Source organism: Ovis aries, chromosome 16 (genome assembly GCF_016772045.2).
Source record: "Ovis aries strain OAR_USU_Benz2616 breed Rambouillet chromosome 16, ARS-UI_Ramb_v3.0, whole genome shotgun sequence".
Taxonomy (NCBI): Eukaryota; Metazoa; Chordata; class Mammalia; order Artiodactyla; family Bovidae; genus Ovis; species Ovis aries.
The window spans coordinates 2,128,954-2,152,690 of record NC_056069.1 but is presented as its reverse complement, the minus strand read 5'-3'; the positions used below and the strand labels follow the sequence as shown (position 1 = coordinate 2,152,690).

The following is a 23,737-nucleotide window of genomic DNA, read 5'->3' as shown; positions in this document are numbered from 1 at the left end:
GAGTTCTGAGTTTACTGGAAGAGCTTTGTGGCACCATGCCAGTTCTTGGACCTCAGGGCCTTTGCACACGATGCTCTTTCCCTCTGTCTAGGGCATTTTCCCACCTCATCTCTCACCTTCAACATCACCTTCCTCAAGGAAGACTTTCCTTCCCTCCCAATCATGGTAACCAGCAGGGCTTTCTTATAGCATTGATCACAGTTTTACAAATACCTATTTAATGATGCTGTAAACATCTTTTACTTGCTAGACTGGAAGATCCCTGGAGGTGGGACCACTTTGTGAGTGTAATCGCAGGTTCCCTGTACAAAGAAATGCTTGGCCGAGTCAGGCCTTGATGGTAATCATCACAAAGAAAGAAGTGAATTTATCAATGAACACAGCATTTGAGTTTCCTGAGATGGTTCTTTTTGGAGCCCGCACTGGACACTGAAATTGGCACCACTGCAGTGATGCTGGCGGCAGTCCCCAGCTCTAGGATCGGGCTCTGTGGGTTGAAGTCCTGGCAGGGCGGCCCATGCCAGGCCCTTGGCAGGGGCATTTGTTAAGGATACACTGGCCTGGGGCGTTCTTCACATCATCTCCAGGCGCAGAGGTTGTGTTCATCTTCTCCGCGTTGGGGAACTGGCTCATCAGCTGCATCTGGAAATCTTCTCTTCGCTCATACTCCTTCCCTCGGTAGATGAACACTTTGTTCTGCAGAGAAAGGACATCTGTCAGAGATCCCAGGGCCCAGGCGTGGAGGAGATGGTTCAAGCCAAGCTGGGAGGCTGGTCAGGCGCACAGGGCTGTGGTGATAGCCTAGAGATCTCTCCACCCTCTTTCTCCCCTCCAGGGAAAGGATGGAACCTCAACTCACACGCCTTTCAGCTGGGCATGGATTGGTTCCAAAGGGAGAAGAGATCATGGATGCTGAGAACGTTTCCTCCAAACCATCCTACGTGCAGCCTCCAGGGCAATTCCTCACTCCACTTTCACACCCACTCGCCCATCTACAGGGCCACAAAGTTTCCCCCCTGCCTTTAATGGACCATATGGGCGGAACCTGTGGGCTGGAAGGGACCAGCATGCGGGTCCTTCATCACGAGGCTCCATGGTAACACATTTTATCCTTCCCTGACATGTTAGCTCCTTCTAGACCAGTAGTTTTTAAACAGGCAGTGATTTTGCCTCTTAAGGGATGCTGGTTATGTCTGGAAACAGTTTTGATTGTTACAACTCCAAGGAGGAGCACTCCTGGGACCTAGTGGGCAAGAAGCCTTCAACGCGCAGATCGGCCCATAGCTGAGCACTATCTAGCCTAAAGTATCTACAGAGCTGAGGCTGCGAAACCCTGTTCTAGACCTGTCTGTGCCACTGTGCTGCCTCTAATGGTACTCTAAACTCTTCCGTCCAAACCCATGCCCGTATCAATGTTTCCAAACCTGGATCCTCATTTCAGGCTTCCTGGGAGCTCTGTTGGTAAAGAATCTGCCTGCAATGCAGGAGACCCCAGGTCAACTCCTGGGTCAGGAAGATCCACTGGAGAAGGGATAGGCTACCCACTCCGGTTTTCTGGGGCTTCCCCGTGGCTTAGCTGGTAAAGAATATGTCTGCAATGCCTGGGTTCAATCCCTGGGTTGGGAAGATCCCCTGGAGAATGAAATGGCAACCCACTCCAGCATTCCTGCTTGGGAAATCCCATGGACAGGAGCCTGCTGGACTATAGTCCATTGGGTTGCAAAGAGTTGGACATAACTGAAGCAACTTCAAGTTAAGTCATGGGGGTTTATTATCATTATTTTTAAATAAGTTGTTTACCCTCCATAACTAGTTCTGAACAGTTAACCTTTCATATCCTCAGGATCTTATTCCATGGATTCAACCAACCATGATTTAAAAATATTTGAAAAAAAAAATCTAGAAGCTTCCAAAAAGCAAAACTTGAGTTTGCTGCACTCCAGCAACTATTTACAAAGCATTTACATTGTATTTAGTATTGTAAGTAATCTAGAGGTGATCTGAACCATTTAGGAGATAGTATGCTATTTCTACATGCTAACACTACACTATTTCATATAAAGGACTTGAGGATCCTCAGGTGTTGTCCTCTGCACAAGGTCTTAAAACCAATTCCTGGTGAATACCAAGGGAGAACAGCATTTTAAAACTGTCTTAGTTTTAATTTTGGATGTCATAAATGCAGATAGGTAAAGTCTACAAACACAGAAGTTCTCTGGGGACCTTGATCATATTTTTAAGAGATAAAATGGCCCTGAGACCAAAAGGTCTGAGAGCTTGTGCAGTATAGTTCCTGCTGGGTAGCAGAGCTCTGGCCCTCTGAGCACCTCGTCCCTGGGGTGGCGTGCTCACCGCCTTACAAGCCAGCCAATGCCGCCGTGTATGTGAAGAAACACAGCGGGTGGCTGAGGTGCTGTTAGCGGAGGGGGACTGAGGAGGGTGCAGGGGAAGGGACAGCACTCGGACCCCGGAGGGCACCGGGTCTGAGCTCAAGCAGAGCCTCAAGGAACAAAGGGAGGGCCGAGAGGCCGGGGTCCGGGACCCGGGCCTTGTCCGAGTCACCCACAGACTCACCCGGAGGAAGGAGGGGAAACCCTGGCCGTAGTATCCAACGGCAAAGTAGTCTGGCTTCGGTCTGAGGATTTTCATGATGTTTTCATAGAATTTTGCCTGCTGGATCTGAAAGAAGAGAACTCACAGCTTGTAACACCACAAATGTGTATTAAAGGCACATTCAGCTCCGAGGGGCTAAGACGTGATCATGACACAAATGTGCCAAGTGCACATGTTTGCATATTCATGGAACTGTCATCACAACAGTGATATATTTACACTATTCCAGATACCCTGTCCACCATCCTACCTGTAGTAACACATGTACTTGCATCACCCTCATAACAAACCCAAGGAACTGTATCTCTGCTTTGCAGATAAAGAAGTGGTATCTCAGTGCATCCAATAAGTACGGAACTGAATCCAGCCAGCTGTTCGGAGCCCCGCCAGCATCATCACTCTGTCCCCACTGGGAGTGTGTCTGTGGCCGTCTATAGATGGGTAAGTGTTTCTGGATATGGATGTCTTCCTGTGTATGCACACCCAATGTACTTCACCAGTTCCCAGGGGTGCGTGCTTTTATATTTTAACATCTTTGAAAAGAGTCTGTGTTTTACTTTATACCTAATGGCATCTTCCAGTCGCTGTAACTGGAGAGAAGTCCTGAGGGGGCAGGTAAAATAGAATGGTGCAGCTCACAGACGGCAGCATTTCACACTGAACGCAACATGGAAGATGAATGTGTGTGGCCCTGGATGTGAACTCGTGTGAGCTGGGCTTGGTGCACAGCCATACACGTCCATTAGTGTGTGCGTGAATATATACTGGGTGTGTGTGCATCCATGGATGTGCATGGGTGGTGGTAGTGATGGTTTAGTCTGTAACAGGAAATATGCAGTTGTTAGTACAAATTATTGGTTTGTTTTAACTGCTAAGTTGTGCCCAACTCTTGCAATCCCATGGGTTATAGCCTGCCAGGTTCCTCTGTCCATGGGACCCTCCAGGCAACAATGCTGGAGTGGGTTGCTGTCTGCTATTTCCGGCTCTATAGGTGCGTGTGTGTGTGCGCGTGTGTGTGTGTGTGTGTGTGTGTGTGTGTGTGTGTGTGTGTGTGTGTGTGTGTGTGTGTGTGTGTGTGTGTGTGTGTGTGTGTGTGTGTGTGTGTGTGTACTGTATACATTAGAAGGCGCGTGCACCTCCATACCTGCAAACATCTATGTGGGCAGACTCAGGCAGACCTAACTGTCTCTCGGTGCAAGCGGTGTGTGTGTTGACATCACACCTGAGAACACTATATTCCACACCCATCCCCCGACCAGACAAGCTACCAACCCTCTTCCAACACTCTGACTCTCATTTCACAGCTCTCTAGAAAGAGCGGGACTGACTAACCTCTCGAAATGCGCTCAGATGGGGCTCTGGAGTCCTGGGTGTCAGGCCACCAGGACATGTGTGTGGGGAGAGCAGCCCCTCAGGCCACCTCCCCACCAGCCTGGGCCTCTGCTTCCCCCTACTTCCCACTTTCCCCACCAAATCACGAGCTTCCAGGAGCTAATGGGAATGGCCAGATGGGGAGCACTTTAATGTGATTTATCTGTTAATCAGAAAGCACGGGTTTGGGTTTTTATCTAATTGGTTTAGTGGTTTGTAGGAATTTCACAGCAAATGTGGTACAGTGTTTATTGGGTGTGCAGTAGCAGCAGCAGCAGCAGCCCCAGCACCAGGCAGGTACTTAGCGCTCCATCGGAGAAACTGTGCCCGATGAGCTTTCCCAGAAGACCTCCCTTTGGAAATATTCCCAGCTGGGAGGGAGATGCTCAGCCGTTTGGCTCAGCTCAGTCCGACTTCTGTTCCTTTCCCGAGGTCCTACCCCCAAGGCCTCCTGCCTCGGCTCCCCCTTTCCTCAGCCTCTCTGCCCAGCCAAGGCCCTGAGCGACCAACCTGCAGGGCAGCCGGCTCCCCTTGGGGACTCCTTACCAAATTCTGGCTCAGCAGCTGATAGTCAAAGATTTCCATCTCACACTGTTCTGCCAGCTCCTTGCACAGACTGATGGCCTCTTCCCACATCTACAAGGAAGGTCATGGAGACAAAGGTTAGAGGGGCTCCAGGCTTGCAGAGCCATTGCTGAGGAAGGCACCGGGGCAGCTCCACACCTGGGACTGAGCCACAAGCCTCCCTGTAGCCCAGACCCTGCCCCATGCCCAGGGAACCAAATGCACCCCAAGAAGCACGCCTATCCTCTGCTTCTCACCCCAGTTTCCTGACAAATAATGGAACATCCACACCCTAGGCTAAGTGCGTTATTTACATACTCTCTGCATCTTCACAACCCCTCTGAGAGGTGACTAGCAGCACCTGCATTTCCCAGGTGAGAAACAGAGGTTCAGATCGGCAGAGCATCCACCCCAAGTCAAAGGCCTAACCTAAAGCAGGGCCAGGATGTGCACTTGAGAAGGACCCGTGACCTTATACTAAGCTTTAGTGGGCCAAACTGAGGAAGTAGCATTGACAAATACATACTACCGTGTGTAAAATAGGCAGCCAGTGGGAAGCTGCTATACAGCGCAGGGAGCCCAGTCTGGTGCTCCGTGATGACCTAGAGCGCTGGGATGGCAGGAGGGGAAGGAGGCTCAAGAGGCAGGGGATATATGTGGTGTGTGCATGACTGACTCATGCTGTTGTACAGCAGAAAGCAACCCAGCACTGTAAACACTGCAAAGCAATTTTCCCCCAGTTAAAAAAAAAAATCTCCCTTAGAAAGTACAAGTGTTAGTCCCTCAATCATGTCCGACTCTTTGCAACCCCATGGACTGTAGCCCACCACACGCCTCCGTCTGTGGGATTCTCCAGGCAAGAATGCTAGATTGGATAGCCATTCCCTTCTCCAGGGGATCTTCCTGACCCAGGTTTCAGAGCGGGGCCTCCTGCATTGCAGGTGGATCTTTGCTATCTGAGCCACCAGAGATTTCCCAGAGAAAAATGGTTCACAAAGAAAATAAGCAGGCAGCGAATTTCTGAGGCTGGAGTTGGAGCCAGATACAGTTCTCTTGATGTTTGCTACTGGGATCTTTTCACTCGGCAAATCCCATCACTTTCGTATTCCCTTTGGCCAGCTTTCTTCCCTTCCTCCCTTCCACCCTTCTCTTTCTCTCACTTTCAAAAGCAAATGTGGTAAGAACACTTAACCTGAGATCTACCCACTTAACAGGTTTTTAAATGCATAACACAGAATTGTTAACTATAGGCCCAGTGTTGTACAGAGATGTCTAGAATTTACTCATCTTGCATAAATAAGCCTTTATACCATCACTTCTTAACTGCATTATTTAGGGTGAGTGAGCAATGGGCGGCATAGAGGTGGAGGAGGAACTAGAGTATTAAAAAGAGTGATGAAAACTTTTTTTAAACAGGTCTTTTGCATCTTTAAAAAAAATTCTGAAAAAACCCAAAAACCTCTGGATAGAGGGGGTCCTTTCCATCTGTTCCATTTTAACTGAAACCAACAGATCATCCTTCCGTCCTAGACCAGAGCAGTCAGGAACCTCTACAGAGGGGCAGAGGGAGGTGCTGGGTGGGCTGGAGATCTGGCAATCTCAAGGAACACCCATTACATTTCAAATTTGGTTTCAAATGGAAGAGGCAGCTAAATGGAGAAGTTGGGGGAGGAGGGGGAGGGGAGAGGGGAGGCTGCCAAAATGCAGAAGTGCTCTCTCTGCATCCAAGCATAAAAATAAATAAAAGCAAGTGCTGAGTGGAGAAGCCACGGCTGTAAACCAATGGACAGCTTAGTGAGCAGCATAAAAATGTTTTACATGCCAGGAGGAATCAAGTCCACAGATGAGTATGGGCTGGTTCTTTCTCCTTAGCCTGAACGAGAAGATGGGGTTAAAGCCCCAGGGCTGGGCCAGGGGGCTGTTTGGCTCAAGTGGAGGTCTTTGCCAACTTTCCATCATAATATGCCAGAAATACCCTCCCTACATGTTAAGGGATCAGTGAGGGGCTAAGAAGGGAGACAGGCAGGGAGTCAAATGGCTGGAACGTCCTTCATGTCTGTCCGTGTGGTCACTAAGACCTCTGCCGGTCACTGACCCCTGAGTCTCCTACGCTGGTCACTGAGCGCCTGCTGGCTTCTGGGCATGGTACCCAGGGATGGGAAGTGATAAAGATGGACAAGACAGTCTCTGCTTCCAGAAACAGAAGTGGGTCAAGTGCACACATGAGCGGATGCACTAGTTGGGTTTTGAGGGATGTGGAGGAGTCCATCAGGTAATAAGAAGAGGACTTCAGGAGTAGAAAGTCATTTCGTGTGTCTAGATAGATGAGTCTCCATGAGGGGAGGAATAGGGAAAGGAAGTCAAAAGGATGCTAAAGACTCCGGGCTGCACTCTAGAAGCCACCAGAGCGGCGGTACACAGAGGGGGTTATACCCATCCGCTCCCTCCTCTCTGCCCCTGAAGCGCTTGAGCAGCGCCCTGTTCCTGCCCTCTTCCTCCTAATTACTGCACAACACCAAGGGGTTATGTGCAAGAAAAAAAACAGACGATGACCCGTATGTGTGCTCTACGGACTAGTAATACGCCCCTTAGTACTGCGGCTTATGCCTTCTTCCTCTCTGCTCAGCGAAGGGTTGGCTGAGTCAGATACCAGCAGAGGACAAGGCCTGACAGGTCCTTTCAGGGTTTTCCTACCATGACTGACTTAATCAGCCGATCAACCAAGAGTGAGCTCAGACTCAATGCCCAGCAGGACAGGAGGCTCCAGAGAGGGCCGGGTCTCTGCCCTCAAGAGGCTTATGATCGTAAATTATTAAAACAGTCTTCTCCAATTGCTCAACGCCTGGGAATTTATATACCCTTCCACAGACATTACCTCATTTCATTTTTCAGGGAAGGTGGGGAGATCACACTAAGACAGATGCAATGAACTGCGGTGATAGAACAGGCCAAAAGCAAGTGTTAAAGTGCCTGATGAACTGTAAGAGGCCAGGCCATTCGGAGAAGAGGCAGGGCTATAGGTAAGCTGGAGGACTCAGGAAAAGCTCGTGAGAGGAAGCCGGCAGTCAACTCAAGGGCAGAGAACTGAGTTTGCACACTGCAACTAAGGGTCCGCACGTCACAATTAAAAAAAAGAAATCCTGCATGCTGCTACTAAGACCTGGCACAGACAAATAAATAAATGTGCTCATGCTTAGTCGCTCAGTCACAGCCAGCTCTTTGTGACCCCACGGACCGGAGCCCACAGGCTCCTGCGTTCATGGGATTCTCCAGGCAAGAACACTGGAGTGGAAGCCACTTCTCTTCTCCAGGGGAGCTTCCCGACCCAGGGATCAAACCTGGGTCCCTTGCATTGCAGGTGGATTCTTTACCATTTGAGCCACCAGAGAAGCTCCTACATAAGTAAATATTAAAAAAAAAAACAAAACTGAACAAGTTAGTACTATGTACCAGGTCTTATGCCAAGTGCTTTACATCATTTTCTCACCTAATTTTCACAAAGCAGCTAGAAAGTAGGTACTATCAATATCTCACTGTTATGGATGGGGAACTGGAATCTCTGAAAGGCCACGGGGATTGCAGGCGGTAAAGGAACGTGGCTTGAAACCCAGATCCTGAGCTCTTAGCCACCTACTATGTCTCCTGCAGCGTTTGAGTTGGTGCTTCCTGAAGGGCCAATTGGAGGCTGGAGGATGGACAGTAACTGGTTTGGCCAATCTCCAGACAAAACATGACAAATCACCCTGTTCTTGCTGTTTATGATGACACCATGAAGTCATTCATACATTCAATTAATTAATGTTTTCAACATATATCTTTTGGGTCCCATATCTTAGGGTCTGTGCTAGCTACTAGGCACTCGGCAGTGGACAAGACAAATATCTTTGCTCTTGGCCTTCTAAAGTGGAGAGCCAGACAATGAACAAGTCAAAACAAAATGACTGAGGTGATGTCTGACAGTGATTAGTGCTTTGAAGAAGAAATAAGTATGACTCAGAGCAAAGGGTACTGCCGTGTGTGGTCTGGGAAGGCCTTCTTCAGGACATGACATTCTTTGCTTGGGTAAAACCCTGAGCTGTGAGAAGGAACTGGCCACGGTAAGATATGGAGGAGAAATGTCCTAAGCTGGGAAAAGCAAGTGCATAGGCCCTGAGGTGGAGAAGAGCTTGGCACAGAATATGTGAGCAAGAGGGAGCCTGGCAGAGTTGACACGGGAGAGGCAGTCAGAGGACAGCTCATATGCGGCCTCATGGGTCATGGGAAAGATTGTAATTTGATCTAAGTGTTGGGATGGCTGTTTGAGACGACTGTAAGCAGGACAATGGGTTATGTTCTATGGGATAAGTATGTTCTATGATCACCCTATTTCCTATATGGACGACAGGTTGCATCGGAACAGAGGATACAGGGCTGTTGCCCAGGACTCATTGTGTCCAGGGGAGCAATGCTGGCGCTCTGAACGTACGTAGTAGGAATGCGGATGGAGGGAAATGATCAGACTTAGGGCTGGGCAGGAGAGCTGACCAGACCTGCAGACGGACTGCATACGGAGTGTGGGAGAGACCAGTCCTTCCCAGAAGCGAGGGTTCCCACGGAGAGAGGAAGGGCAGGGACCAATTACCTTTCCTTTGTCAAAGTAGCCTATGATGATATCATAGAGCGTCTCCTTCAGCTGCCGGTGGGTCTGCGGGTACTGCTGGCCGGTCTGCATGACCTGCGATGCGCACTGCTCATCTGACCACTGCGGAAAGAGGCCACACACAGTTACCCGGGGCAGGCGTCTCCCCTACTGCTGAGGAGCGGGAGGGCGCCCTGTCCTCGCTGCCCTGAGCGTCAATCAGAGAGACGATGTCGGCCTGCAGGGTCCACAGGAAGCGCCCCTCCATTTCTGCAGAGCCACAGTTACTGACTCTCTGCACTCTCTGTTGGCTCCTGTGTAAGGATTGAAGGATTCTTCTCTGAATCCCTGCAAGACATGGCCCTGGCTCTTCAAAACCCAAAGGAAATCCTTGAGACTTTGTCCTGCTCCAGCAGCGCTTTCAAGAGAAGAAAAACAGCTCACAGGGCATGCTAATGATTTATAGTTGATGCTTGGATGTTATATAAAACAGTTTGAATGTTACGTAAGACTGCAAGATACGTCTCAGGGGGTTCTTGTTGCTGCTAAATGTGACGGTTACTTGAAACCTTATGTGTCCAGACAGAACAGTGCAGAAAAGTAACCTGCCAGGTTAAAAGTTTGGGGACACAGGGCAAAACAAAATTTATTTGGCTTTCTTTTCTTTTTTTTTTTTAACTTTTCAACTTGCTGTGAGGGCTCCATGGGATCTCAGCATGAATCCCCTCCATTGGGAGGGCAGTACCTTGAGAAGCCAGGTGTGGAGGAGGAGTGTATAGGCGGCCTCTGTGTAGTTGTCACAGTCCAGGTGAAGGTCACGGAGTTTGTACAGGTACCTGTTTGGGAAATATGTTAAATCACCAGATGCAGCAGGTGGTAGGGCCAGGCCAGAGAGAGCAGCTGGATACCTCTTGGGTTCACAAGGGAGTCCTCCATTTCCTGCCATTCAGTCCCCTTGCATGAGTGACAGTGATAGCCCCTAGAAGTTGCAGGACATTTAAGGCATGACAGGAAGCATGCTAAGTATTTTAAATGCCTCAGATCATTTAAGCTGCCTGACCATCTTGTAAAATGGGTTCACTGAGAATTTTCATTTACAGATAAGAAAGCTCTGGCCTGGAGAAGTTAGTTATCATTCTAGCCAGTGTTCAACTTCATACTGAAGACTCTGGCCAATGCAATATGACAAGTAAGGGAAAATCAAGGAAGGAGAAGCAAATGGCTTGTTGGAGGTCATGTGCTAGTGAACGAAGAACTGGAATATGATCCTCGTCTAACCACCGTCAGAGACTATACTCTAATCACTGTACAACTCCAAGGGCATGGGCAAGTCATAGTACTGTAAAGGGGAAGTCCTACCCTCTCTTCAATGCTCTCAAGGTGTAAAGGAAGCGAAATTTCTGATAAGTAAAGAAAGGGGTTAGAGATTAGAGATCCAGGTGGAGGCACTGTAGAAAGAGTCTACAATTCAACTGTAATGACATTCCCATCTCCTAGCCTTCTGCAATGTGATGATCTGGTTCTGAACGCTAGGATGACTAGGGTTGAAAGATGTTAAGAACAGGACGGGATCAGAGGAAGGGCGCTTCAATCAATTATTTGATACATAATGTATATCAAGTGAATCAACTTCTCTGTGCCTCAGTTTGCTCGTGTGTAAAATGGTAGTGCTCACAGAACCTACCTATAGAGTTTTGTGGGCCTACAAAGGGCCAAGCAGACCCTGTAGAAAAGGCTCTGTGAGTGACAGCCAGCATTGCTACTAATGAATGCCAGTATCCACTGAAAGTGATTAGCCTGTAGCCAGCGTTGAGCAGTGACAGCTATTATCCATTATCATTGTGCATCAGGTTCTTCTACAAAACACTCCCTCCTGCCACTGCTGGAAACAGAAGCCACAGCCAAAAAGCCACTGCTCTGGTGACTCGCATGTCATCAGGAGTATTTTTTAAGCCCAGCTCTTAGCAATTTGGTGAAGGGGAGCTGCTGCGATGCGATGTTCTGATCCTTCCTCTGAGAGGAAAGGCACTGTCCATAATGCTGCCAAAATTCTGCCTTGGCTATCTAACCACAGGGAACAAAGGGCTTCTCAAGCATCTGCGCTCAAATCAGGTCTCAATGCTCAGGGTTAGATTTCCTGTTATAAGAAAATTTTCTGCACAGAATGTCACCCAAGGAGGAGCTAGGGTTTAACATCCACGGCTACCTAAAACATGGCCAGTGGGCCAAAGAGAGGCTGCCTGAACTCAGGGTGGGGACTGCCAAAGATTCTCAAGGGGAGAAAGGTCAATTAGTGGTTTCTGATACTAATGAGCTAGTGACCTTTTGCTCATTTATTTGTTCCATCAGCAAAGTTGAACTGAGCACACAGGCTGTGCCAGGCATGAGAGATAAATGGTGGCAAAAGCAGACCCCATTTATTCTCAGAGGTTAGTATTTATACTTTAGGAAAAGAGACAGGCATCGACTAAATAACCAGAGAGGTAATTGCAAAAATGCAGTTGTGACCAATGTTGGAAGGAGAGGTCTGTGGTTACTATGAGAGCAGGCGTCATCCAGGTGGCGCTTCTGGAAAGCTTTCCTGAGTATGACACCTGGGTTGGGATCTGAAGATAAGAGGACAAATGGGGGAGGGGGGCGCATTCCAGAGAGACTGTACATCCATCCATTCCACTAATGGGTGCTTTAGATATAATATCAATTCATCCTCCCAACAATTTTTCTTTAGATAAGAACAGTGAGACAGACATTAAAGTAGATAGAGCTAGAAATAGGTAGAAGCAGGTTTTGACACCAGCTGTTTCTGCCTTTACAATCACTATTCCCCACTTAACTTTCTGCTCATCAACCAGCTATCATGAAATTGCATGTAGCCTGCACATAAGTAACGTGCAGCTGTGGTCAACTTTTAGAAACCCCTGGGTACCTAATCACATCCTTTCCTGTCTCCACCTGCTGTCCTTGGTCTCTGATCCCTGATGACTGGGTCCAAAAAACTTGAAGAAACTGGTCCTAGGGAGAGCTTCTCTGCTGCTTTCAACTCCTTAACTTACCAAGATACTCCCTATCCTTTGTCAACTCCAGGGTTTAGTGAGCAACCCCAGAGCACAATGGAAGACACCCTGATGGGCCTGAGTTGGCGGGGGCGGGGAATCAAATGCAAACAGATGGCAGATGGGCAGCCTGAGTGAGGTGGAGGGGATGAAGTCTGATGGGGAATGGAGACCATGGGGTGTTGTGTCCCGTCTAAAATGCTATCACCTAGCCTAGGCGGTGTTCGTCAGGATGTGTGGGCCCAGTGTTGCCACACCTTTCAAGTTTTTTAGAAGAGGGAAGTTTTGACTTTTATGTAACATCTCTAGATTTTTAAAATTTGGCAACCAAGTAAAAATGTTTTTAAATACTATGCCTGCCAAACAGGACAGATTTTCCAGACTATATCTTATTTACAACGTCTGGTTTAGGCAAATGTGGTTTTCCTAGATTACTATAGGATTCACATCTATAAAGCTTATGGAAATCTGGGATTCTCCATCTGTGTTTCTAAAATGGGAAGAAACGAAAAGAGGTTGGGGAGGAAACCAAGGGCCAAACACTTTACCTGTAGCATCTCATTTAATCCTCAGAACAGAATGGAAAAATTCTACATGGGGTAACCCTAGCCCAGAGACACTGAGTGATTTTTCCAAGGTGACAGAGGATGACAAGTAAAGCTCCAGATCCTTTGGACCCAAAGCACTGTGTTTCTACAGTGAGTCATGTCTAGTGATGTTATAAATACTATCCAAGCTCCGGACAATCTATGGAATTATCTTTTTTCCAAATGATAGTTCCTATTTCTGGAGTAATGCTAAAGTACCTAAAAATATTTGCAGTAATAGCAGAGTGAGTTTGGACATGGAGTCTGGTCTTCAACTGAATGTGTCAGAAAACTTGAAAGGGCCTTGGTCGTTAGTGTTACAGCCGGTTCTACTTTGTAGGCCTTTGTCTCACAAGGAGATACATAAAGATATACGTCCAAGAATTTTCCCATTGTGATATTTATGATAAAAAAAATTGGAAACAACCTAAGTGTTCAACAACACAGGACTAGCTATATAAATTATGGTATACTGTGGAATGAGAATTTTATAGTTTCATTAAAAATTATGCTGAAATACATCTGTTGACATAGAATTCTTGTCAAGCAAAGAATAAATTATGAGCTATATGATCCCATTTTTTCAAAAAATAGTCATGCATAGAATTTGATCTATATATAAATATTAAATGGTCTGGGAATATGTATAGATTATGGTTATTTAAAAAGAGTTTTGTTTTGCCTTTTTGTATTTTATGAGGATTTGGGGGGCAATAACTATGCATTATTTTTGTATGAGTAAAGTAATTAAAAAAAAACTTTGAAGGAAAAAAATGAGAGTCTAAGAAACACTGACAAGGGAGTTCTTTGCTTCAGGTGAATGTCCCCCCAAAATCCTTCCTGTGATTTTTCAAATAAGTGTCTTTTAAATGCCTACAAAGAAACTGCCATCATACATCTTGGTAATTTTTTCCCTTTGAAGTTGGGCTGGCCAATGATCTAAGTATTTGCCCTCCAAACCCTAGACTAGGGCTTCACAAACCAGCCTTGTAACAAACACAAGTGCAGTTCACCAGCACAATTCACAGCAAAACAGCACAGCACGTCAGAGAACTCCAGGTGGGTTTGGGAGGCTGATTGTAGGAGCATGGAAAGAGTTGAATCCAAGAAGATGGACAGGAATCAGAAGGTCCGAGTGTCAACAAGATGTGCTTACATTCTGCTGAAGGCAGTGGGGAGCCATCGATGGATATCGGGCAGAAGAGTGACACGGCAGGTTTGGGTTTTAGAAAACAAAAATCTTACCTTATATACATCTCTTCCCGATTATTATCTTTGTAGAAATTCTAGATAAGGGAGGAAAAACAGTGATGAATGTTTTTCTTTGCAGAACAGCAAGGGTGGAGGGCATTGTAATGAAGATGAGAGGAAACTGCTATTTACTATCTGGGCGAGATGGGAGCAAGAAATTTACTTTCCTGAATGCACCAAACTGCTTATTCTGACTTGAAAGTCACTTCCCTGATCCTTAGACTATAAAGGGACAGAGGACGTATCCCAGACATCACATCAGGAGGTGCAATCCAGCTACTTGCTGCATTGAGAGAGAGGCTTTCGAGAAGACTGAGGGAGTTCACTTTGACAAGTCTACTATGAAAGGCAGCCCAGCTTGACCTTTAAAAGCTCAGATCCTGCACTGAGGAGAACTCGAGTTGGAATCAGAGTAATAGCAATGGCCAGAGTAATAGTACATTAATCACAATAGATCCCAGTGATGATAACAGATCATAACTTGTGTCAGTGCAGAACTATCAAGAGTTATGCTGAGATTCCACAGTCAAAAGGCTCACATAGACCAGTGGGTGTTCTGGAATCACGCGCATTTTAAAACAAGTCCTCACAGATTTTGTGTCAGGAGGTTAGGATCTCACACTTGAGCCACATCTGGAGAAGATCCAGGTTTAATTCAACGCACCCATGTGCACCTCAGGCTCTCAGAGGGTGAGACGGGGTGTTCCAGGGCACAGTCAGTGGTCGGCAGAGTCCCACGAGACCTGCAGACACGCTCACCCCATCCTGTTCTTCGTGATACTGTGTTTAAGCCACACTCCAAAATCAACAAGATGTGCTTAAATTCTATGCTGGGTTTAAACTGCTTACAGACCTACCTTTCCCAACTTTCTTCCAGGTCAGACTCTTGTCAGTTGAAGGCCAGTTTCTGCAACCAACTTCTACGTCTCCAGTGACAAGACTGTAAACTCCTAGAAAACCTCTCCTTTGTGCCCTTTATGTAAAGCGGGCCGTGTGGAGTTATTAGCAATGAATTCCTTTCTGCTGTAAGCAGGAATTTTAACTCCCCTTAGCATTTCAGAAAATCAATGGCAATATCTAGGGTGTTTAAGGAGTCCTCTTAGGGCAAATGGAGGACACACAACAGAACTCTAGGCTCACAATTTATATTTCTGGAGCGCTGGAAATGTCAGGGGGGTTGATGTAGTAGATGCCACGTGGTCGTTAGGCCAACCGTACTCATTTTAACTCCCATAGGGTGGGTTGACCTGGTGAATATGAAGCACTGTTGCTGCTCTAGCTGTCTCATAACCACATCACAGGACATCCGAAGGGGAGACTGGGAGCTGGCCCATGGCAGGTCGTGTGGTACAGAGATGAAGAGGCTGGGTTTGGAGTTACCTGCTCTGGTTAGCTTGTCCCATGGTAATCTTTTATAAATTCTAGTTATGGGTAGTACTTCATTTCATAAGATAAGGAAACTAACACATAGTGAGCATTAACCATGGGTCAGAACTGCACTCTTGCCTGGAAAATTCCAGGGACAGAGAAGCCTGGCAGGTTACAGTCCATGGGGTTGCAAAGAGTCAGGCACAGCTGGGCGACTGAGCACAGCCCCACAGGACTGCATAACCTATGAATCAGGTACTGTTATCTTTACCATGTAACAGATAAGCAAACAACCTTCAGAAAATTTCCTTGGGTATTCTATTAATTATCCGAGAGAGGGTGAGAATAGGCTGTGTGACTCCAAAGCTCATACTCTTAACCTCTTTACACCACTTTCTCCGTGGTGTGTTAAGTGCCAAAGGAGATACTGCCATCCCTTGGTATCTTCAGGGTCACAGTGCCGGGACCACCACAGACACCAGAATACAAGGATGCTCAAGTCTCTTACATAAAACGGTACGTCAACAGTATTTGTGTATAACCTGCACACATCCATATACTTTAAGTCATCTCTAGATTATTTGTATTTACTAAAACAATGTAAATGCTATGTAAACAGTTGTAAATCCAATGTAAATGCTATGTAAACAGTGGCTAGCATCCAGTAAATTTAAGTTTACTTTTTGGAACTTGGTGGATTTTTTTTTCCCCACCTGGTGCTTCCTGTCTGTGGCTGTTTCAATCAGTGCATGCCAACCCCCTGTCCATGGGGTTTCAAAAAGCCAGGGAGAGCTGACTACGCTCATTCCCATTTCATGCATGTGATAAACTGAGGCACAGGAACGTGACAGTGATTGACTTCAAGTCACAGAGCTGGCAGATGTCGAGAGAGGGATTCCCTCTCCTGTTTTTCTGATTTCTAAAGCCCTGAGCGAGGCCTCCCCACCCAGAGCAACAGCAGAACCCAAAGTCAGACCAGCCCCCATGACTGCCCTGATTGGACAAGGGGAGAGCCCACATACCAGCAGGTTCACTGTGCAGCTCATGCGGTTGTCTTTGCTCTCATCCGTCATGACGCCCCGGTAATCCAGAAGCTTCTCCAGGAGGCCTTTCACCAGGTTCACAAAGCTCTCCACCGACTTGCAGATGGTCGGGTGTTCCGCAGCACACTCCAGCAGGCTGCCGCACAGACGGGAGGGTAGTGAGCTCAAAGGCACGGGAGAAGGCACGCTGGGGGCGGGGCGGGGCGGGGCGGGGCGGGGGTAGGGTGGGTGGAGTAAAAGCCAAACAAATCTGTGAATCCAAGTTCCCTTGGTTCACTGTGTCCTTTTGTCCCTTTATTCAGTCCTTATTTATACTTTGATTTGGGGCTTCCCTTCTACTGATTTTTCCAGTAGTCATGTATGGATGTGAGAGTTGGACTATAAAGAAAGCTGAGCGCCGAAGAACTGATGCTTCTGAACTGTGGTGATGGAGAAGACTCTTGAGTGTCCCCTGGACTGCAAGGAGATCCAACCAGTCAATCCTAAAGGAAACCAGTCCGGAATATTCATTGGAAGGACTGATGCTGAAGCTGAAATTCCAATACTCTGGCCACCTGATGTGAAGAACTGACTCATTTGAAAAGAACCTGATGCTGGGAAAGACTGAAGGCAGGAGGAGAAGGGGACGACAGAGGATGAGATGGTTGGATGGCATCACCCACTCAATGTACATGAGTCTGAGTAAACTCCAGGAGCTGGTGATGGACAGGGAAGCTTGGTGTGCTGCAGTCCATGGGGTTGCAGAGTCAGACACAACTGAGCGACTGAACTGAACTTGGGGCTTCTCAGGTGGCGTTAGTGGTAAAGAATCTTCCTTGATGGTTGGATCCCTGGGTTGAGAAGATCCCCTGGAGGAGGGCATGGCAACCCACTTGGGTATTCTTGCCTGGAGAATCCCATGGACAGAGAAGCCTGGCAGGCTATGGTCCACTGGGTCTCAAAGAGGCAGACATAACTAAAGTGACCTCAGGGGCATGTTGACCATACAGTGTAGAAAGTATTTAAAAATTTCCCCCACCGACAAAATGAGAAAAAATAAAATGAAAATTGTAGTGTGGGCAATGATGTGCGGAAATAATTACTTTTATAGACCCATATTGGGAGTGAATCACTACAACTTTCTGGGGTAGCAATTTTCACAGTATCTGTAAAAATGGTAAAAATACATATCTTTTGATCCAATAATTCTATTTGGGGAATCTATTTTATAGAAATAATCCCATAAGTAGGTAAGGGTATATTTATAATACTTAGAAATTATGTCTAATAGTAAAATAGTTGGAAGCATTCTAAATGCCCAATTAAAGCATATTCACAAAATATGATTCAATGAAGCCATTAAGAAGTAGGCCAGAGATCAATATTTTGACACAAAAATCTCTATAAAATATATAGTTGAGAAAACCAAATCTCAGAATAATATTTGTTTTTTAATTTAACAATCTTACAAAGAACCTACCATGTCCTAGGCATTATTCTAAACAGCTTACAAATTTTAACTCATTTAATCTACCATCACAATCTTATGAAATATTTGCTGATGGGGAAATTAAAGCACAAAGAGGTCAACTAACTTGTTCAGGGTCGCACAGTTGGTAAATATTAATAACAACAGTCTGGTCCCAGCATCTGCCCTCATGCACCAGATGCTGTATGTGAGTGGAAGTCCGTGTCTACTTCATGTGTTTCTGTGTGTTTATAAGTGTGACCATCAGGAAGGATGAACACCAGACTCCAAATGCACGCTGCTTCAGACAGAGGGTCTAGGTGGAGGAGCAGAAGAGGACAGTGTTCACTTTGCGATTTAAACGTTCATATGTTACTTGAACAAGTTACAACATTTGTTGTAATTTTGCTATTCTAAATCTTAAAAACAAAAACTAAAATGGTGACATTCCTTAAGTAACTATTAGTGCTAGGCAATATGCTAGAGTGGGGGTGGGGAGAAAGATATATGTATATATATATATGTATATACATATATATAAAGAATCACGCCTGCTCTTAGGCAGCACGCAGGCTAGGTATGGAGACACAGATGGATTGCAGTTTTGCTTCATGGTTACTTTTCAGTCGCTTATTCTGCACCGTGTGTACGTGCTCAGTTGCTAAGTCATGTCCGACTCTGCAACTCCACGACTGTAGCCTGCCAGGCTCCTTTGTGCACAGGATTTTCCAGGCAAGGATTCGAGAGTGGGTTGTCATTTCCTTCTCCAGGGGTCTTCCCACCCCAGGAGCCCTTGTCTACTTCATCTCCTGCATTAGCAGATGCATTCTTAACCACTGAGCCAGACATGGTCTAATCACTTTTTCTTAAGAAATAATAACGGTCATTCTGATAAGTAAAAATGATTCCTCTTATTTTGAAGATGAGGTCATCAAGGCTCAGAGAGGTTAAATGTCCTTCCCAGTATCACTCTGCTAGTAAGCAGTGACCTTGGGAATCAAGACAATCACTTCAGTGTTTCTCACAGAGAAACACTGGTGTGTTCTCAGGCATCTTGAGTCGACAAGCACTTCCCAGGCTACATCTGTTTCTGCCTATTCTGCCTGCAGCAGTTTAGCTCCCAAGAGTTCCTAGGAGGGGGAAAGTAAGGAAGGCAAGGACTCTGGAGGGTCATTTTGCCCAGAAGCCAACCAGACTGCAAGGAGATGACATCTCAAACTGTGGCTGCGATCAGACAAATCCATCTTCGCTGTAGGAAAAGCACCTGTTCCCTGCTCTCAAGGAGAGATGCAAATTGCTCTGTGATTTAGCCCTGTCTGGCTCAGTCACAGCTGTGCCTCACTCCTTCTGGGATGGTCACTTCAAGCCTTGTTTTCAATCTTAATGACAATGCATTTAAATTTTGTCCCCATGTTTGGGGTGTGATTTCTCACAGCCCCCCAGAAGAAGACATCTGAGGCTGTGAGCCCGGCCACATCAGTGGCTCTCTGTGCTGGCTCATGGCAGAGTCATAAGGGGAACTTCTACAAAACTCAAGGCCCACCCTAGGTTGATGTCTTTGTATCTCTGGAGATGAGGGTCAGCCAGTAAGCAGTATTTTATTTCTTTTCTCTAGACGATTCTAATGTGCAGCCAATATTAAGAACCATTGGTTTTCTCTGCTGTTTTGCAGACTTAAATATGCATAGGGATCACCTGGGCACTGCATTCATGATTCTGATTCATCAGATTTGAGTTAGGGCCTGAGATTCTGCATTTTAATAAGCTCCCAGCAGATGCTATACTGTTGACTCTTTGAGAAGCAAGGGTTTAGAAAAAACAAAGTCTTGGGTTTCTGACTATTTTTCAGCCACAAGGTAAGAAGACTGGTCATATGGTCTAGGGTTGGTGAGATGGATGGGCAGATTGGTTTGAAATAACTCATCTATCCATCATTCATCACCATCCATCTAGCCATCTGTGTGTTCAACATGAATTCTTCTGGGAACAAGGGATTCAGAGATTTCAGAAATAGCAATTCACTGACCTCCAGGAGTTCACGGTCTAGCAGTGAAAGCAGATATAGAAATAGAAACTCACCATAATTCATGATACTATCATTTACTGAGTACGTGTGTTCCAGATGTTGTGCTAAGCTGGCTTTATTGATTATCTTGTTCAATGCTCACATAATCTCCTTGAAGTAGGCATCATTATCACCCTCAATTTGTAGGCGAGGTTTGAGGCCCCCAAGAGGCTGGGTTCTAATCTTGATCCTGCCAAGGTCACACACTTTCTTTGAGTCCAACAGTGGAGTGTAAGTAACAAGGAAAGAGAGCTGCGAGGCTCTCACAGTGATGCAGTTACCCCGCACTTGGCGGGAGGAGGGCTGGCACACTGGGCACCCGGCATCTGTGCTCCTGCCTCCGCGGGGATGGAGGGGGCTCACACTCCCCCCAGAATGGTTTGCATTCAGTACGGAAGGTCTTCAGAGGGAGGAGCCCAAGCCCGCAGCCTCTGTCAGTGCTGGACTGGACTCTCATTTATTCCTTTAAAGACTGTGTGTGGCATGCTTCTTATGACAGGTCCTCTTTCAGCTGAACTGGTTTGAGATCTAGGCCCCTGAATACACCTTTTCTGTCCCCTTCAGGCTTCTGGCCCCCTTGCCCCTTCTAGAAATATTCCCAGGCAGATGGAATACAGGAGGCTAGAAAGTATCTTGTTATTCCATTTAATGCGGGACTCTCACTTTAAGACAGATGTGGACAATGGGAGTGGGCTCCAAAGACAGCTCTAAGGATGGGGAGGGGCAGGATACTGTGTAAGGTTGTGCACGCACAAGAGCATAGGAATACTGAAATTTAGCACCACTGCATACCCTAACACTGGTGCCCTGATTCAGGGTTTCAGCTGCTACCAGAGGGGAAGCCGTGTTCTACCCACAAAAGCTGCCAGGTTGTGTGCCCACCTAACTGTGTCTGCTCAGAGTGGGTACTATGTATTAGTGGGGGCCCTGAAAGATGGGAGAAGCTGGAAGAGAAATGATACAGAGGCTCAGGGCTTCAACTCATTAGACCAGTATCCACCTGATTGGGCTTCCCAGGTGGCTCAGTTGAGAAGAAACTGCCTGCCAATGCAGGAGGCACAAGATCAATCCCTGGGCCAGGAAGATCGCCTGGAAGAGGAAATAGCAAGCCACTCTAGTATTCTTGTCTGGAGAATTCCATGGACAGAGGAGCCTGGGTGGCTGCAGTCGATGGGGTCACTAGAGTCGGACACGACTGCATGCCTGAGCACACTCACGCAGGCACTAGATTAATGATAATAATAGCTGCTACTTCCAGACGACCCACAAGGCATCACAAACTGTAATACAGACTTTTCATGACGTGTCTTGTTCGTCTCAATAAAAGCTCTCAGAGTTGGATGGCATTTTTATCCCCGACTTGCAGCTGAGGAAACTGAGGCTCAGAAAGTCAAAAGGAAGGAGCAGGGACTTGGTCCCTGGGTGCTCTGATGGGGTCCTGATACTGTGGGTTGGGCTTGATTAGCTTTGAAAAATCATTCACACCTCTATTTCAGCAGAAAAATAATGAGCTGTTTTTAATTTCCTTGACCTCCAAGGACGCCTTTTATAAATAATCACTCAGGAAGGATTTGAAAATCCTGCTGATCATGTGAAGACCGGCTGCAGGGCCCTGTCCGCTTATATGAGTGGAAATTGCCAGCACCATCCCTGGTTTCACTGCTGGTCAATATTTAGATTTTCCTTTCTTGAGCTTTAAGAAAAATATTAACACTGGCAAAATGTCACCTCCTCCCTGGACAATCAGTCTCAATACCCAGCGAGGAGCAGAGGAAGGGTCTCTGCTCCAGCTGAGTGGCCTTTGCTTCCCAGGTTGTTGAGGGAGGGCTGTACGTGTGACAGGAGGGGGCGTGGCCAGCTGGGGTGGTGCTGCCTGGGACTCAAGGCTGCTCACTGGGCTCTGCCTGCTGGGCCGGGGAGGGAGGGTCATGGCGAGGGTCACAATAAGACCTTCAGCGTGCTTTTGTTGTTAAAGCAAAAATTTCCTAAGAGGATTGGGGAAAGAATTCAAGATTGACTATATACCAGAGAATCAAACAAATCAGGGAATCTACAAATAGGAGGGAACTCGGGATGTGTGAGCCATCCCAAGGGCTTCACACCTTAGGAGAAGCCCTCACTTCTCATGGTGTCAGAGATAGATGTTGGGAGTTGGCAAGCGGATCAAACAGCATTTATTCAGCTTCTACCTGCTGTGGCTATTCTTCAATATAACCACAGGAGGCTGATTTTCCCCATTTTACAGATGGGGCACACTGAAGCCAATGCTGTTTCATGATTGGTCCAAAGGTGTGCAGCTGCTGAGTGGCGGAACCAAGATGAAAGTCCTCCAACAGCATACAACTGATCAATGTACACATGAAAAGATTCTCAACATCATTAGCCATGTAGGAAATGGTAAATGAAATGACAGGGAGATATCATTTCATAGTGAAGTAAAAGTCGCTCAGTCATGTCTGACTCTTTGCGACCCCATATAGTCCATGGAATTCTCCAGGCCAGAATACTAGAGTGGGTAGCCTTTCCCATTTCCAGGGGATCTTCCCAACCCAGGGATCGAACCCAGGTCTCCTGTATTGCAGGCAGATTCTTTGCTGAGCCACAAAGGAAGCCCTCATATCTGCTAGGATGTCTATAATTGGTAAGAAACATATTAACAGAGGGATGTGGAGAAACTGGAAGCCGCGTACATTGCAGGTAGGAATGTAACTGGTATAGTTACTTTGGAAAACAGTTTTATGGTTCCTCAGAAGGGTAAACATAGAGTTGCCATATGACCCAGAAATTCCACTCCTAGTTATACACCCAAGAGCACTGTGAACACGTGCCCACACAAACGTTTGTATATGAATGGTCATAGTAGCGCTATTTGTGATAGCCCAAAGCAGAGACAGTCTGAGTAGTCATGAGCTGATGAATGGATAAACAACATAGGGTATATCCAATCAAAAGAAATGAACTCTGACAGGCTACAGCATGATGAACCCTGAGAGCACGCTATAGCCACAAAGGACTATGTATTGTATAATTCTGTTTATATGAAACTTCCAGAATAAACACATGCAGAGAAACCCCAAAGAAGGGGAGGGGATGATGGCGAAGGGGTACAGGCTTTCTTTCGGGAGGTGACAAAAATGTTCTAAAAGTGATTGTGGTAATGGTTGCAGTTTGTGATTGTGATTGTGAATTGTGATTGTGATTGTGATTGTGAATTGTGATTTGTGATTGTGATTGTGAATTCACAGTTCCGTGAACACACTAAAAGCCACATTGGCTATTTGTATGTTGTTGGAAGATTTTCATCTTGGTTCTACTACTCGTCACTTTAGGTGAACTGTCTGCTGTATGAACTATATCTCAATAAGCTGTTAAAACATTGTCCTGAGCCCAAGTTCTGTGCTCCTAGGTGCTGTCCGCTGCCCACTGCCTCCCTAGGCCTGTGTGCTGGAGTTTAGCAGAGCTGGGTTCAGTCCCAGCTTGTCTACTTGACTAGCTTGACCTAGTCTCCTCAGACAGGACACTTCCCTGAGCTTTAGGGGCATTGCTGTGAAATGAGATCAGAGAAAACCAAAGGAAACAATACAGAGAGATCACTTAATGAGTTTTCCACAGATCGCATGTGCTCCAGATCTGTTGACTGTGATCAATATCTGTCAAAGATTAAAAACGAGAAAAAGAAAAGACAGCAAGAATTATTCCACGGGTGAGAGATAACAAAAGTGATCATCCTGGTGGAATATCTCCCTCTCCGCTACAC

General features: G+C 46.5%; 1 protein-coding gene across 1 annotated transcript in view; it reads right to left on the bottom strand.

Annotated features, from left to right (window-relative positions):
* The window catches only part of DOCK2 (dedicator of cytokinesis 2), a 473,410-nt gene that overhangs the window by 35,780 nt on the left and 413,893 nt on the right, over nucleotides 1-23,737 (bottom strand). The window contains exons 35-41 of the mRNA XM_042233648.1: nucleotides 16,448-16,604; nucleotides 14,052-14,092; nucleotides 9,912-10,002; nucleotides 9,170-9,289; nucleotides 4,531-4,620; nucleotides 2,575-2,679; nucleotides 555-696 (exon numbers count right to left, since the gene is read on the bottom strand). Coding sequence (XP_042089582.1) covers nucleotides 555-696; nucleotides 2,575-2,679; nucleotides 4,531-4,620; nucleotides 9,170-9,289; nucleotides 9,912-10,002; nucleotides 14,052-14,092; nucleotides 16,448-16,604 — 746 coding nt within the window. The remainder of the gene's footprint in view (nucleotides 1-554; nucleotides 697-2,574; nucleotides 2,680-4,530; nucleotides 4,621-9,169; nucleotides 9,290-9,911; nucleotides 10,003-14,051; nucleotides 14,093-16,447; nucleotides 16,605-23,737) is intronic.